This window comes from Lissotriton vulgaris, unplaced genomic scaffold (genome assembly GCF_964263255.1).
Source record: "Lissotriton vulgaris unplaced genomic scaffold, aLisVul1.2 SCAFFOLD_428, whole genome shotgun sequence".
NCBI lineage: Eukaryota > Metazoa > Chordata > Amphibia > Caudata > Salamandridae > Lissotriton > Lissotriton vulgaris.
Genome location: NW_028254502.1, coordinates 656,500 through 672,842, shown reverse-complemented (window position 1 = coordinate 672,842; position 16,343 = coordinate 656,500). Strand labels below are relative to the sequence as shown.

The following is a 16,343-nucleotide window of genomic DNA, read 5'->3' as shown; positions in this document are numbered from 1 at the left end:
GATTAGAAATTTGCTAATCGCAAATAAGGAAGCTGTAGGAATCGCAAATAATATTGCGATTCCTACATGAATCCCGTTTCTGCGAGTCATTAATAGCGATTCCTTAATAATCGCTATTAAGGACTCGCAAATCGGGACATTGATGAATCTGGCTTTAAGTAAGTACTAGTTCCTTAAAAGAATAAGGAATAAACACTGAGACCATATTTACACTGAAAAACCCCATACCCTAAATACTGGAACACATGCAAAGCCCTGTCAATTAATCACAACTGGCTCTAGGAGGTATTGCTGATTTTAAAAAGTTAAGAACATAAAAAACGGTGTTGCCAAATAACATTTGTAAAAAACATAAAAGCTGGTCGCACCTGCCTAAAACCCAGTGATTTCAGACTGGGGATAACAAAGTTACTCCGGGGAACCATATAAAAATCACAATGTGAGTTGAGGAAACTAGGGCACTCATTCATGGGGGTTTGGCATAGGGTAGCGCAGCATGTCAGCTTGCTGTGTTGTCCTTCATCAAATTGAAGCGGCAGGAATGGTGGAGTGGTGTGGCTCACTGGTTAGAGGCGGCAGACCCGGGAGCAGAAGTCGGCCGGGACCAGGGTTCAATTCCCGACGCGGCAGGGTCGTAGACTTCGGTCAGCGGACTCGATAATTCTCGCTTCGGTGCCTACTCTAATCAGGGGTCCCACTCGGCAACTCTGGGAATTAGCTTGCCTAATCTCCACAACGGCCCCTCCAACGCCGGGGATGCTTGGCTCCACCTTGGGGACTCCCAGCAGGGACCATCCCACAGGGAAAGCCAGGACGGGTTCCCCAGCGTTACACAGCGCCAGGAAACCTCCGGGTAACAGTGCGCTTTACAAGCTCAAACATAATAATAATAATAATAATGCACTGCAATTATACATTAAGGTGCATTCCTGTCCTTTCCACCTGCGCTGGTATCATTTCAACAGCCTAGTGCCTACGCAGGCACCCTTGCACGACAGTGCAAAGGTGCCTGTGTTGCATGCAGGATTGTTTTTGTGCAGTAGCATCTTCCCACACAAAAACAATCCTAAGAGGTGTTTTTCCCTTTCTATGTGTGCAGCAGAATGCAACACACATAGAAAACGGAAAAAAGAGAAGATAAAGCTATTTCACCTTGTTGCGCCTCACCTCGAGAGGTTTAAGGTTTTGGCACTTCCCTAGGTTTGCATGCTCTCGTAAATCTGTGGAAGTTGTAGAGAGCCACTCGGGCTCTCCACTACATTGTATCCCATTGTTTGCACGCACGCACGCACACCCCGGGGCGGGCTCGCGTCGGGGGTATAAATAAACATGCGGAAGACCGCTCGGGATCTTTCCGGCTAACCCCATAACCAGAGTGTGTGTCATCATTGCCAGCGTCACTCACCCTCGTGTGAGGCCTTGTTGCAGCGCCACATTGGCGACGAGGCCGGTCTGCCACCTCGCGTGCCCTGCAGTGTCCCGTGGCACCGTGTCGCCTGCCTCCAGCTGCGGTGCCCACCCGCGTTGCTGTGCTGAGCCCCTTGTCCCGAGACCCACCCACGCGTCTCCCGTGAGGGAGCGCCTTCAGCTGGCGGGGCTCGAGGGTGTCAGCGTGCCGCCTGGGGATCCTGCGGGTGAGTCTACCATCTGCCCCGCTTGCGTGACACCCGTGTGTGTCTCTCCCTGGCCTGCGCGGAAGCGTGCACCCTGGAACGGGTCCCCCGCCCGCCGCAAGGGAAGATCTCTGCGGCTGCACCACGTGGCCGAGGCCTACCGCGGGCCCTGCCCCCTCCTCGGCAGCGAGCGCGCGTACTGCTCGCGAAGACCACGTGTGCGCCCAAGACCACGTGTGCGCCCAAGACATCGCGCTGAGCCTCTGCGCGCACCGTTTCATGCTGCAGGCTCCCAGCGGAAACAAGCACTGGCCAAAGCAAATCGACTCCTGCAACACCAAGCTTCCCAAGCACCTGGCCTGCAACATACTTGGTCTACAGACATATAGAAGAAGTGAAAAAACGGCCACTTCACTTGCATGGTGTCTCACACCACATCAATCATTGGCAAAACCAAGTGACTTTCTCACTAGCCATAAAGGACGCTTCGCACTGCTGTGACATAGCCCAGTCACCACACGACGACACGACACATGAAAGTTCCAGAACCACACAAGGCCACACCATGAATCAAGCCGCGACAGGAGCGGCCCAGGACGGGGCGGGTCAGAACCCACCTCCAGCAGTCCAGCCGCCGCCAGTAGTACCAGCACCACCACCACAGGCCCAAGCCCAGGTGGGAGCGCCCATGCCAGCGGCGCCTGCCCACCTCCACTCCGGCGCGGCGCCCATCCCGCCTTTCAGCGAGACAGCGGACCCGGCAACAGCGGCGCTTCGGTGGAAAGCGTGGGTCGGGAGGCTCAACCTCTACTTTAAGGGCACCAGGGAAACAGACGGTACAGTGAAGAGGTCGCTCCTCATATTATACAGGGGACCTGAAATCTATGACCTGTTTGAATCACTCCCCAACACAGGGCCTGAGCACGACTACGATGCCGCGGTCGCGGCTTTAAACGCGCACTTTGATCCCCAGCTCAATAATGACTTTGAAAAGTTCAAGTTTAAACGCGCCTGGCAGACTGACTCCGAGTCGGTTGATATGTACTATGCCTGGCTCCGCCGGTTAGCAAGCATGTGCCCGTTCACCAACCCACGGGAAGAGATAAGGGATCAGATCATAGTGGGGTGCATGTCAAAGCTGCTGAGAAAGCTAATCCTGAGACAACCGGGCATATCACTCGACGAGGTACTAATCCTAGCCAGGTAGCACGAACTGTCTGACGCCAGGGCAGTGGAAATGGAGGCAGCGCTACGCACGCCGGTGATTGCCCCACCTGCTGCGAGAACAACGCCGATCAAGGAAGAAAGGGTCGACGCGATACAGAGGAGATTCCCACCAGCGAGACAACGGAACGCCCCGCCAAGAGGGAACCAATGCGGATATTGCGGAGAAGATCACCCAGCCACGGCCACATGTGGCGCGAAAGGAAAAACGTGCCTCAAGTGCGGGCGCATGAATCACTTTGCTGCCGTCTGTCGGAGAGGGAAGTTCAGGTCAGCAGGTCCACGAGCCAGGGCAGTGACGCAGCGCATCCGACAGCTGTCCCTTGATCACGAACCGCCTCCTCCGGACACTCAAGCCCAGGAAAGACGACCAAGGTACGAGGACGACGAGGACGACGAAGTATACGTCGTCTCTTACGTAAGCAGAGCATCCACAAGAAGGAGGCCGCCGCCCATGTGCTCCATAGCAGTAGATGGCACCAAAGTCAGTGCCCTGATAGACACGGGGCGTCCGTGAATGTCATGGACTCGGACCAATATGAGAAGATGTCTCCGAAGCCCATACTGACACCCTCCGTAGCGAGGATCTACACCTACGGGGGAACAGAACTGCTACCCCTAAGAGGAGTAATTCAAACAACAGTAGTTAACGGCGAGTATTCCACTGAAACCAAATTTCACATCACTGAAGGAAAGAAAGGTACTCTTCTGAGCTGCCACACGGCAGAGGACCTCGGCCTAGTATTCTTTGCCAATCAAGTGCACCAGGCGCACGCGGACTTCATGCTGAAGGATTTTCCGGAGCTGTTCAAGGGCCTAGGAAAACTAAAGGGGCGAAAATTCAAGCTGCACATAGACACGTCAGTCAGGCCTGTAGCACTCCGACACAGGAGGGTGCCCTTCAACCTAAGGCCACAGGTCGAAGAGGAGCTCCGGAAGCTCGAAGACCTAGGAGTAATCGAGAAAGTGTCGGGCCTGACACCCTGGGTCTCCCCGCTGGTAGTCGCCCCGAAGCCGAAGCAACCAGGGGCAATCCGTCTATGTGTGGACATGAGGCTACCCAATACAGCCGTCAAACGCGAAAGACATATCACTCCCACCATGGATGATATAGTAGCCGACCTCAATGGGGCGAAATGGTTTTCAAAGTTAGACCTTAACTCAGGTTACCATCAGCTCGAGTTGGAACCAGCCAGCAGGTACATCACCACCTTTTCGACCCACGTGGGGTTGCGACGCTACACCCGACTCAGCTTTGGTGTCTCCTCCGCGGCGGAGGTCTTCCAAAATGCCATTCGAGAAGTACTATCGGGACTGAGGGGAGTGATCAACCTTAGCGATGATATTCTGGTGTACTCCGCGACCCTAGAAGAACATCATGTCAACCTGAGGGCAGCCCTTCAAAGACTTGCGGACAGTGGCCTGACCCTACACCGAGCAAAATGCTCTTTCTACCAGGAATCAATAGACTTTTTTGGATACATCTTCACGAGGGAGGGCCTGAAAGTAGACCCCAAGAAAGCGGAGGCGATCAAGGCAACCAGCACCCCCAGAAACCCAACCGAGGTACGCAGCTTCTTGGGCATGGCCACTTATTGTGGTCGGTTTATACCCAACTTAGCCGCGATCGCAGAACCTCTCAGAGCCCTCACCAGAGCCGACCAGAAGTGGGACTGGACTGGAGCCGCAAACAAAGCGTTCCAAACAATCAAGGCCAGCCTTCTGGATAACACCACCATGGCCTACTTCCAGCCACGTCGCCGGACCGAGTTAATCATCGACGCCAGTCCCGTGGGCCTGGGAGCGGTACTCCTGCAAGAATACGGACCCGAAGAGTGGAAGCCGGTTGCATATGCCAGCAAAGCACTGTCAGACACCGAAACCAGGTATGCCCAGATAGAAAGAGAAGCCCTGGCCATCAAGTGGGCATGCCAGCATTCTCACCTCTACCTCTGCGGGCAGGAATTCACGGTGGTAACTGACCACAAGCCACTGCTACCCCTCTTTGCGGGGTCATCCCGGCTAGCACCCCCACGCATTGAACGCTGGGCCGTCCAGCTGCAGGGATATCACTTCAAAATCGTGTTCCGCCCAGGGGCCCACAACCCGGCCGACTACCTGTCCCGGCACCTGGATGTCATCAACCAGTGTCCGCCCAAAGAAGAAGGCGGGGAAGTCGAAGAATTTGTCCACATGATCACACAGGTTGCGTGTCCGGAGAACATGTCGCTCAAAGAAATTGGAGAAGCCACCGCCGTGGGCGAGACACTGATGAAAGTCCGCCAAGCTCTGGATGAAAACCGATGGGCCCACTTCCTCGATGGGGCCTCAAGCCTCCGGCCGGAGGTGAGCCACGCAAGACAACAACTGTGGCAGGTACGCAGCGAACTGAGCGTGGGGGATGAAGGAATCATCTTACGAGGACACCTCATCGTCATACCGGAAAGCCTCCAACAAAGAGCCTTGTGTTTAGCACACGTGGGACACCAGGGCATGGCCAAGACAAAAGCACGTCTAAGGAGCAAAGTGTGGTTCCCTGCCATGGACAACCAAGTAGACGCCATGATACGATCCTGCCATGCTTGCACGATCACGGGCGGAGATCCAGCCCCTGCACCTGTTATCATGGAGGAAGCCCCTCAGACACCCTGGACACACCTCAGCATAGATTTCGGAAGCTTTCCGGACGGAAGACACATGCTAGTGTTAGTCGACTCATTCTCAAAATTCCCAATAGTTGAAGTCATATCGTCAACAATGTTCCCGCAAGTCAAGAGGGTGCTGAGCCGCGTCTTTGCAACGATGGGGCTCCCGGAGGAAATCAAGTCCGACAATGGGCCCCCCTTTTTAAGGGAAAGAATTTCAGTCATACTTGGAGACCCTCCGTATCAAACACAGAAAGATCACTCCGCTGTGGCCCCAGGCAAATGGGGAAGTCGAAAGACTAATGCGAACATTGAACAGAGCACTCCGGATTGCGGTGTACAACGGGGAAGACCCGGAAACAGCCCTTGACCAATTCCTAGGAGCATACCGACAAACGCCCCACTCAACGATAAAGTGTGCTTCTGCCCATGTGCTGTTCAAGCGAGCACCCCGGGACAGCATCCCGACCGATAGCACGTGGGTGCCAGCAGAGAGAAATGCCGAGACCATTCAAGCTAGGAGACAGAACACCAACATAAAGGCGAGCGAACATCGTCATGCCAAAGAATCGAGCATAAAAGAAGGAGACTTGGTGGTCGTCAAAGACCGCCATCCAGGATGGAAGTTCCGAACTCCGTTTGAGTCGGAAGTGTGGAGAGTGGACAAGATCCGAGGAACAATGGTAACGGCGAAAGGGAATGGACAAGTAGTGACGCGGAACGTGTCATGCTTCAAAAAAGTAACCTAGACAACTGTAGGACAAAGAATCGAAGAAGGAACGGAAGCTGGGGAGTATGAAGATCTGGAGCTCGGCAGGAGCCCCCCAAGATACTGCTTGACCTGTCAGCGGCGTTTGATACGGTAGCACACGATTGCTTACTAAACACCCTCCTGAGTAAAGGAGTGCAATCCACAGCTTTGAGCTGGATTAAATCAATCCTCAGCAAGCACACCCAAGCAGTGCACATGGGCCAGTACCACTCAAAACCCTATCCCATCAGCTGTGGGGTCCCACAAGGGGCCTCGCTGAGCCCCACTCTCTTCAATGTCTATGTTTCATCTCTGGCTGACATTGGAAGAAAGTGGGGCATCGGCATATGCTCCTATGCCGACGATACACAGCTGATGGTAACAATGGGTGAAGAGGCGGAGACAACAAAGAAAAAGCTACACAGCTGTCTTTCCGAAATGGCGGATTGGATGCGCAACCATTGCTTAAAATTAAACGCCGGCAAATCGGAGATACTACTGTTCGGAGGAGCCAAACTTACATGGAACGCCACATGGTGGCCACCATCACTGGGGTCAGCCCCCACTCCAAAACAGCATGCTAGAAATCTGGGTATCATTATGGACGACGCCCTGTCCATGAAGGACCACATACGATCACTCTGGGGCAAAGGCTTCGCAATACTTAAACTCCTGGCAAAAATCTTTTCCTGGATACCTCTGGACTGCCGACGTACAGTCACTCAGGCCCTACTGGTCAGCCGCCTGGATTATGGTAATGCCCTGTTCGAAGGGATGAACGAACAACTGTTCTCCTGCCTACAGATCCTACAAAACCAGGCGGCTAAACTGGTTTGCAATAAAGGCAAGCGAGACTCAGCATCCGCATGCCTCAGGAAACTCCACTGGCTACCAATGCGCCAGAGGGCTACTTTCAAAATACTCTGCCACGCGCACAGAGCTCTTAATAAAACTGGCCCCACTATCCTCCAAGGGAAAATTGAATTCTACACCCCCAACAGGAACTTAAGATCGAACCAATTAGCTCTGGCTAAACCCAAGCGCATTTACAAGGCAAGGACCGGCGGACGCGCCTTCTCATATCTGGCCGTCAAAAGGTGGAATGAGTTACCTATAGAACTCAGACACACCATAAACTACCCTCAATTCCGAAAAAAACTAAAAACTCACCTTTTCCCTAAAAACTAACTCCCAGCACAGTCCTCAGCAGTCTCTTCTGTTTTACAGCGCCGTGATATCCCTTGGGATGAGTGTTGCGCTTTATAAATACCAGAAATAAATAAATAAATAAATAAATAAAAGATCAACTGTGATACAGCAACGGGGTGAGTGTCCGCCCAGGCCGACACCACCGAACCCGGGCGCAGAGCAAGGTCAACCACGGGTGACTGGTGTGGGTGAAAACACTGGGGCAACCCCGGCCGGGGTTGTCGAGCCACCATGGGCCCGAAACCCAAGATACAGTCTGAGGCCCAACCCGAGACCCAACCTGCGTCTGAGAGACTTTGCCTGGACATCGCCGTGAAGCGAAGTCCGGCGTCTGCAGCGCGAACAGAACTAAATTGAAGGAGGGATGTAGAGAGCCACTCGGGCTCTCCACTACATTGTATCCCTTTGCTTGCACGCACGCACGCACATCCCGGGGCGGGCTCGCGCCGGGGGTATAAATAAACATGCGGAAGACCGCTCGGGGTCTTTCCGGCTAACCCTATAACCAGAGTGTGTGTCATCATTGCCAGCGTCACTCACCCTCGTGTGAGGCCTTGTTGCAGCGCCACAGAAGTGTCAAAATCCATGGGTGTTGCACCGCAATGCCCATGGAACACCTCCTGATCGCAGAATTATGAAACACAGCAATTTGCGCTGCCTCGCCTCACTCCATATCTATGAGGCCATTCAAATCCACGCATAGTGGCTTTTCATGGCTTCATAGATATGAGTTTGTGATTTGCCCTGCTGGAGCGTCAGAAAATGTGACGCTCTGGCAGCGCAAGGGGCTCATAAATATGTCCCATGATTTCTCCTTTACTACTTTCATCTCTAAACTCCCTCCCCGAGTTGAGTTTGTACTGACGTAGAATTGATTTCAAGCTTGAGAATCCAGTCATTGCAGTAATAAGAAGGTGATTTTAATTTAACATGAACCCCGGTGCTTGTGCTGTTGGGAGAGTTTCCACTTAAAATCCTCCCTTTTGTTGCACCTCAGAAGTCTTCCCAATAAGAGATGAAAACTACACAGTGGGGTCACTGACGTGTACAGGGCATTTTACCTTAGTTAAAATATAAACATCTCACCCGCAATGATGCATGTTGAAATTATGCTTTGAGTCAGATTTGCAGTTTTCCCACATTTCCCATCTCCCACCCGAATACATTGCATTTCATCACACTTCCTTCAGTCTCACCTCCGTTGCTGATATCCCCCCAGCCAGTGGCCCAACAGTTCATTCCGCTGGGGAACCGGACCTCCGGAGCCGGCAGACAGATCGGAAGGATGTAGTCGGTGAAACCCACAGGGCTCGTCAACTGCAGCAGGGCGAGATCCCCCGGTGACCCGTAGCCGCCGTTGAAATTGTTGTTTAAGAAGATCAGCTGAACGCCGGAGTACACCTGGTGCGAGTTCCACATTGAAAGATAATGTGCACCCAAGAAGACGCTGAGTACGTAGGGAGAATCTCTGAAACTGAGAAGAAAGGTTAATGGCACATGAGTTTTAGGTTATTACTGCTTAGATCACTACTTGGATGTCAGACATCTTCCAACTCTTGATGACAGCTCTGCATATCTGCACTTTCTGCCCTGCAGCACTGTTTAAACCTTGCACCTCAAAAATTCAACTCTCTGCAAGATTTTACTCTTGATTATTTTATTGTACCTTTCCATTCACGTACCATTTCTTCAAATCATCAGCTTCCTTTCATACCCTTTTCACAGCAGTGCATGCACGCTACTTTCTGATACCATCTCTCTTTTTCTCAGCTACATCACCCTCTACAAGCCTTCAAACCTTCCTTAAAAACTCCACGCTGAAGGCCTCAACTCATTGCATCTTCAGCTAAGCTGAGCACCTTGGATGCCACATCACCTCACTCTTATAAACTCAGATAACAACTACCGCCTTTCTGAATAATGCTGGTATCAACCCGCAACCACAACTCTACTCCTTCCCCTTTACCTGGCGGCTAACTTTCACCAGTGTCTTTAGTCTTAGCAACTCCTCGCCTTCCCTTTTCTTTAAAGCTCTCCTTTGTTTCTACACTCAATTCGCCAACCTTGTGACATATAAGATTACCTCTTGCAAGCTACAATTGTTCTGTTGCAATACCTTCAGCCCAACTCCAGCTTATTCCCACTTATTTCAGACTTTTACTCTCGAGTATGCTTTGAAGAGCCTCCTTCTGGACTTCAGCCTGCTTAATGCCTCAACTGTACTTCTTTTTGCTCACATAACGGCATCTTTAGTCTATCTCTTTCATCAAACTCACCCCTCACTCTTTCAAGTATGCATTGATTCATTCGTTATTTAGATAACCGTCTCTTGACTATTACATCCCTTCTAACTGCTGTCCCATCTCAACCTTATCTATGGAATACATGACCTACTATCACCGCTATGCACTCGTGTCTTCTTTAGTCTTTTTTATCTGCATTTCAGCCTCCTCTCTTCAACAAAACTGCTCGGCTTCTTTTGGGGACAGATGTCCAACCATTTTATTTTGTGCCACGCAATTTGCGATTAATTGCGAGTCCAAATTGCGAGGCACAAAATAAAATGTACAACAGTGGGGCTTATTTACAAGCCTGTTTCGTCACCTGTGTGCCACTTTTAATATGGGAAAAAGAGACGCACCGTTGGTGCAAGCAGCTTGTAAATAAGCCCCAGTATGTTTAACACTCGTTGTGATTCCCAATGGGGTCGTAAATTACGAGGCTCATTAATATTAATGAGCCTCTCGCACTGTGCAATCCCATTGGGAATGATAGGCTCTCCCAGGGATGGCGGCCTGCTGGGCTCAGCAGACCACCATGTCTGGGACTGCTTTTAAATAAAGCTTTTTATTTTTCAAATGCAGCCCATTTTCCTTAAAGGAAAATGGGATGCATTACAAAAAAACAATGAAACGTTTTCGTGTAATTTTTTAGGGGCAGGTTGTGGTCCCTGGGACCACTGCCTGCCCTTAAAAAATATGTTCTGAGCCAGTCACAAAGGGGAAGGGGTCCCCTGGGGACTCCTTTCCATTTGCGACTCCATTACCACTCTTTCGAAGGGGTGTTAATTTGCGAGAGTTTTGCAACCGCAATTGCGGTCGCAAAACATTGGTACATGGCTTTTTGGTCACTATTAGGAAGGGAAAGCCCCTTTCTAATAACAAGTCGCAAAACCTATTTCACGAGTCGCAAATAAATTGTGCCTCGCTAAATAGGCTTTCTACATGGCCCTTGAGATTTTTCCATGAGCAAACGGGTCGCAAACCCGTTTGAGCATGCAAAAACGGGTCGTACATCTGGCCCTAGGACCTTTAATTTTGCAATGTTTATTTTTAGAAAATACTTAACAGCAGAAGTGCACCATTCTAGCAAATTTCTTTGTAAACCCCAAGGAGTTAAATCATACATGGTTATGTCGTCAGCGTACAAGAGGGTATGCAATGAATGGGACTCCAGTTTTGGTAGTAAATTTTCTATGCCAAAATTTTTGTGGAAAAAGCAAATGTATGAAGTTAAAAAAATAAAGGAATAAGGAAACAACCCTAGTTTAGCCCACTATGTGTCGGGATAATCGGGAAAAGGCATTCATTTCTCCCCAATGATACTATGCACCATGTTCAGGAGTACAAGGTAATAACTAATCTAAGTAAATTAATTGGTATGCCCACTGATTGCAGTTTGTTCCATTCAAATATATTTGTCCACACGATCAAACGGGGATGAAAAATCTATAACAGTGGCATACACAAGTTGGCATTTTTTCACACCGTAAATGTCTAGAATAGACCACAATGCCACAATTTAATCAGACACAGATTGGTTAGCTCTGAAGCTAGACTGTTTTAAAGCAATAATATTTTCCTCATTGATACATATTGATGCGTGCAAAGTACCTGGTAGGATTAGCTGCGGACAATGCAGGGGCAAGTGACAACGGTCGTCGGCAGCTCCTCGGGTGTTTGTCCGGCTTTTGGCAGGCGCCGCAATGCGGGGCGTCAGAGCGGGACTTCAGGAAGCGCTGCGGAGGGTCCGTGGCGGGGGGTGGGGCCGCGCTCGAGCCGTACCTTCGTGGCGCAGCTGGTTCCCTGATGCGGCAATGCAGCACTCAACGGCCCGTATGGAACGTACGGGGCGGCTCTCTCTCTGTGTGGCACGGCCTCGGGGAGTAGAACACGGTGCGGTGTGGTACTCTTTAAACGTACGAACCGTACCTCGCTGGGCAAATGGCAATAACAGTTCGTGGCGGCTGTAGGCAGTGGCAGTGCGGCTCAGGCCTTGAGGTGGAAGTGTAGCGGGTTTCAGTGCGGCCCCGGGGCGATACGGTGTGAGCTACGGCTTGGACCAGCGGAGGCACGCGGTGCCGGGCGGCAACAGCACGGGGCTCAAGGCACTTCAAGGTCGATAGTGATTTACGAGGCGCACTCAGCGACGGCTTTCAGCCGGGCACGAACATAGGCAGCCCAGCAGCTCATCTTGAAGGCGGGAGAAGAGCCCAATGGTCCTGGGGCTCAGTTCAGGGGGCAAGCTCGCTTCCAAGCCCTTGGAGATCGTTTCTTTATAAATGCACAAGTTGAAGCAAAGTCACTACAGTCTTTTCCTCTCCTTCTTGCAGCAAGGCACCCACCACAGGCCAGTCTCCCAGGTCATTGATAGTACTCCTCCATGAAGCTTTTCCAGGTCCTTCTCGTCGGACAGAGGCTCTTCTTGGCGAAAACAGGATCTGATTTCTTAGGAGCAGGGCTCCTATCTTTATACCCCAAATCCTTTGTTCTTTCAGGCCAGGGGGGCCTTTTCTTAATCCAGTCCAGTTTCTGAGCACTTTGTTTTGGAGACTCTGGCTTTTCATTCAGTGTGCAGGGCAGAGACATCAGACACTCCCCAGGGGGTGGAGCCAGCATTGAGGTGGCAGAGCACAGCCCTATTAAGAGTCAAGGGGCACTCCTCTCACCCATTCTGGTGCAATCTCTCTATTCACCACCTGGCAGCCCAGACTGTCTCCTTGGAATTCCCCAGCCCTGTCACTCACACAAACCAGACAGCAGATAGACTTAAGAGCAGAGGCGGGCTGAAATGGTGTGGCAAGCAAACACCAGCTTTCTAAAAGTGGTGTTTGCAAACACAGGATATTAAAATAAACTTTACTAAAAGATGCATTTTATTATGCCAAGTTCAGGCATACCAAACTTGATTTTCTACCGTGTTCCCTGCGCCTGCTGGGATCATAGAGTGTAACAATTCCAGCAGCCCATTCTGGCCTATGAGAACAGGTAGCTTTCTAATAGTGAAAAACGAAAATAGCTGTAATTCACTATTAGGACATGCAACACACACCAGGGCTTGTCCTACCTTATGCTTACAATGCACACTGCCCTTGGGCCTACCATAGGGGTGACTCACATGAAGTAAAGGGAGTTTTAGGGGCTGGCAAGTGTGTGCACTTGCCCAGCCCGCATGACCGTACCAGACTGCATGCAGGTTCTGCAATGGCAGATCCTAGACACATTTTACAAGGCTGCTTCAGTGGGTGGCACAACCAGTGCTGCAGGCCCACTAGCAGCATTTGGAGTTACAAGCCCTGGCACTCCTGGTGCACTTTACTGGGGTCTGACAGTAAACTAAATAAGCCAATCATGGAAACCAATCAACCAACCAATTCGATCTTTATTTCGATCTATTAGATCATCAAAGATATACAGACAATCAAAGTCATAATTTATACAGATCAATAAAACATTAATTATAAAAGTTGGACTACAACATGTGAGTCAGTTCATCCTCAGGGAAGGTTAAAATCATTAATAGGCTGTAATTATTAAAAATCCACCTCCGCCTTCAAAAGGCGGGTGCGAGTGAACCACATTGCTGTAAGATACTTAGCCACTGCGAACACAGTTGGAGGTGACACATCAGTCTTTAAGATTCTGTACGCAGGGAAGAGCTGTCTGAATCCCAAATTTTTGAGGAGGGGACAAGCCAATATTTCCTGATTCTTTGATAGGCTTTGCAAAAGAGAAGCACATGTAAGTCATTTTCTTGAGAATGCCCACGTGCCGGGCAGTGCTCTGTGGTTGGAGGCAAAGACCAAGAACTAGTGAATGACCTGAGGGGTAATGTGCCATATCTCCACTGCAAAAATAACTTCCTGGTTAGCACAGGGGTCATGCCATCCAGAACACCTTCCAAGAAGTAGAAGTCTTTGCTTTGAATAAATAGGTTTGTTAGGGATCCCTCTCGGGTACTATCCAAAGCTATAGTAAGCTTTAGGTCGTAGTAAGCTTTTGACAGTACTTTGCGTGGGATCCTGCTACTTGCATTTACTGGATCAGTCCAAATTCTGAAAGGCCCAGGCTCTCACATGACCTTTTTATATAGCTTAGCCATGGGATGTGGGTGGCTTTTGATAGGCTTAAAAACTCCTGAAGCTCGGTCCTATAATTGATGAGTTCTTGGCTGCTCCATAATCTTTGCCAAAAAGGTAAAGGTTTGAGACCCAGTTCTTCTGCAATTGGTCTAACTCCCAAGTCTAATCTCAGAGGGAGTAACGGCGTGTTTGGTGGGAGAGCCACCAACTGCCTGGTGAATTTGTTTTCCGTGATCATCAAGTTTTGGGCAGAAGTGTGGCCCCACAATTCAGCCCCATAAGTGACTGCCCCCCGTGCCTGAGATTTATAGATTTGGATGACGGGGCCAAGTGGACGATATATTGATTTGTTCTCCATCCTGGAGATACCACCCACTATCTGCACCAGTTTCATATTTGCCTTGGTCTGGTGTGTCCCCCATGTCATATTCTCATTTAAGGTTACTCCTAAGTACTCACATGTAGAGACCCTCTCTAATCGCACTGAACCAAGCAAGGGATTAGGGCGTGTTGAAGGGGTGGGGTTTAGGATCATATATTTTGTTTTCGAAGCGTTGATCTCAAGGCCCCTCTCCGTACAAAATTTCAAAAAGCCATCAAGTACCCGTTGAATTCCCATGGGGGATTTTGACAGCAGCAGGGTGTCGTCTGCAAACATGATAGCCGGCACCCTGCTGCCATTCAATTTGGGAGCATCAATGTCGTCAATCCTGGTCAGGTGGGCGATTACCCCATTGACAAAGAGGCAGAACAGGGTCGGTGCAAGCACACAGCCCTGTCTCACCCCTCTGTCAACGGGGAATCTTTCCGTTAGATTACCTTTTCTGCCACACCTGACACGCGCAAAATTATTCTGATGCAATTTCATCAGAATGGCAAGAATGTCTATCGGGACCCCTAAGTCAGCGAGCACACTCCATAATTTGGATCTTGGCACCAAATCGAAGGCGGCTCGCAGATCCACGAAAACCGTGTACAAGCTACCCCCCTCGATTAGTGCGGTCCTCCAGTAAATAAGGTTTAGGCAGAATATCTGATCAGTTGTAGACACCCCCCTTCTAAATCCCGGCTGGTATGGGCTCAGAGTAGCAGTTTCCTCGAGCCAGTTCTGGAGGCGATCTAATATAAGCCTACTAAAAAGCTTCTGGGACACATCTATTAGGCTGATGGGCCTGTAGTTGGCTGGGAGCAGAGGCGAACCCTTCTTGAATATGGGAACAACCACTGCGCCCAGCCAAGTACTGGGGACCTCCATGCCCATCAAGACAGCATTAAATATTGCCAATAGATAGGGAGTGTCACGATTCAGACACAGAGGGTGACTACAGGTCCCAGAATGCCTGTTTCTAGTCTGTCTTCTCTGTCTACTACCTTCCTCCTCTCTCAAGTCTATATCAGTCTTCTGTGCGCCTTCCGCGGTGCTTGTCACCTGTGTTCTAGCGCATTCTGAGTTTAGTCGATCCTGGATATTGTACGCTTTATTAGCGTTTCTGAATCTACGAGAACGGTGCTAGGGAGATGTATTCCTGGCCGTTTTTCTTTGGGCGTTTCTTACTGTTGAACGCCGTGTGACAGCTGTGCGCAGTACCGAGCCGTGTTCGCGCTGGGAGCTGAGGAGAGAGCCATGCAGGGAGCCGAGGAGAGAGCCGCGCTAACAGCTGAGGAGAGAGCCGTGCAGGGAGCCGAGGAGAGAGCCGCGCTGGAAGTCAGACACAGAGGTACACGGAGCTCGCGGCCATCGAATCATTCTTAGTGCTTTCTAATAACTATTCTTCTCCTATCGGACCTGTGGCTAGCGGACTGCTACCGTAAGAAGAGTGTTTATTGTTACTCTTCTTGTTTTTGTTTAGAACGCTGCCTTTGTGGATTTTGGCATTTTTGGCATTGCTTTATTTTCTTGAGAGCCGTTGCAAGGCTCGGATTGAGTGTTCCATTTAAATCTTGGTTACATGGACAAAGGAGGAACATTCACATTACTAGTAGAGCTGAAGCCTTTGCAAACTGACTGTGGTTACTTATGAGAAGCTTCTGTCTCTCCCTGGATTTTAGGGTTCTTGGGCAGATCCCTGTTTTCTTTTTCTTTTACTTTATTTTTTCTATTTTGCCTTCTTCTATCGAGATGACTGTGGAAGCCATATGATGTAAGTGTAAGTCCTTCTATTGTATATGTAGAGGTGGTAGTGTACCTTAGGAAAGAGTGTAACTTTCCTGTTCTTGTGTCTCTGTGCAGGTACCTACTTACAGATCCAACCTTGGGCGTTCTCCTGTTATCGAGCCCTGTAGATGGTTTATGGCTGCCACTCCTTTATGTTTTCTTTATCCACTTTTTCCCCTTCCCTGGGTGAGGTCCTCATAGGCGAGTGTTTGCCTTATACTTGCGTATGGTACCATATCTAGGGAGGAGTGAAACTAGCTACTGCATCGCTCCTGCTGTACCGGATTCCAAAGGTTAGTCAATCTGCATACATCGTGACAGGGAGCCCATACATCAGGCTTCTGTTTGAACAGGTCGCCTGGGAGGCCGTCCAGCCCAGGAGCCT

At 50.2% G+C, this 16,343-nt stretch overlaps 1 protein-coding gene across 1 annotated transcript in view; it reads right to left on the bottom strand.

Annotated features, from left to right (window-relative positions):
- The window catches only part of LOC147659516 (transmembrane protease serine 9-like), a 680,763-nt gene that overhangs the window by 76,950 nt on the left and 587,470 nt on the right, over window positions 1-16,343 (bottom strand). The window contains exon 10 of the mRNA XM_086951678.1: window positions 8,639-8,916. Coding sequence (XP_086807804.1) covers window positions 8,639-8,916 — 278 coding nt within the window. The remainder of the gene's footprint in view (window positions 1-8,638; window positions 8,917-16,343) is intronic.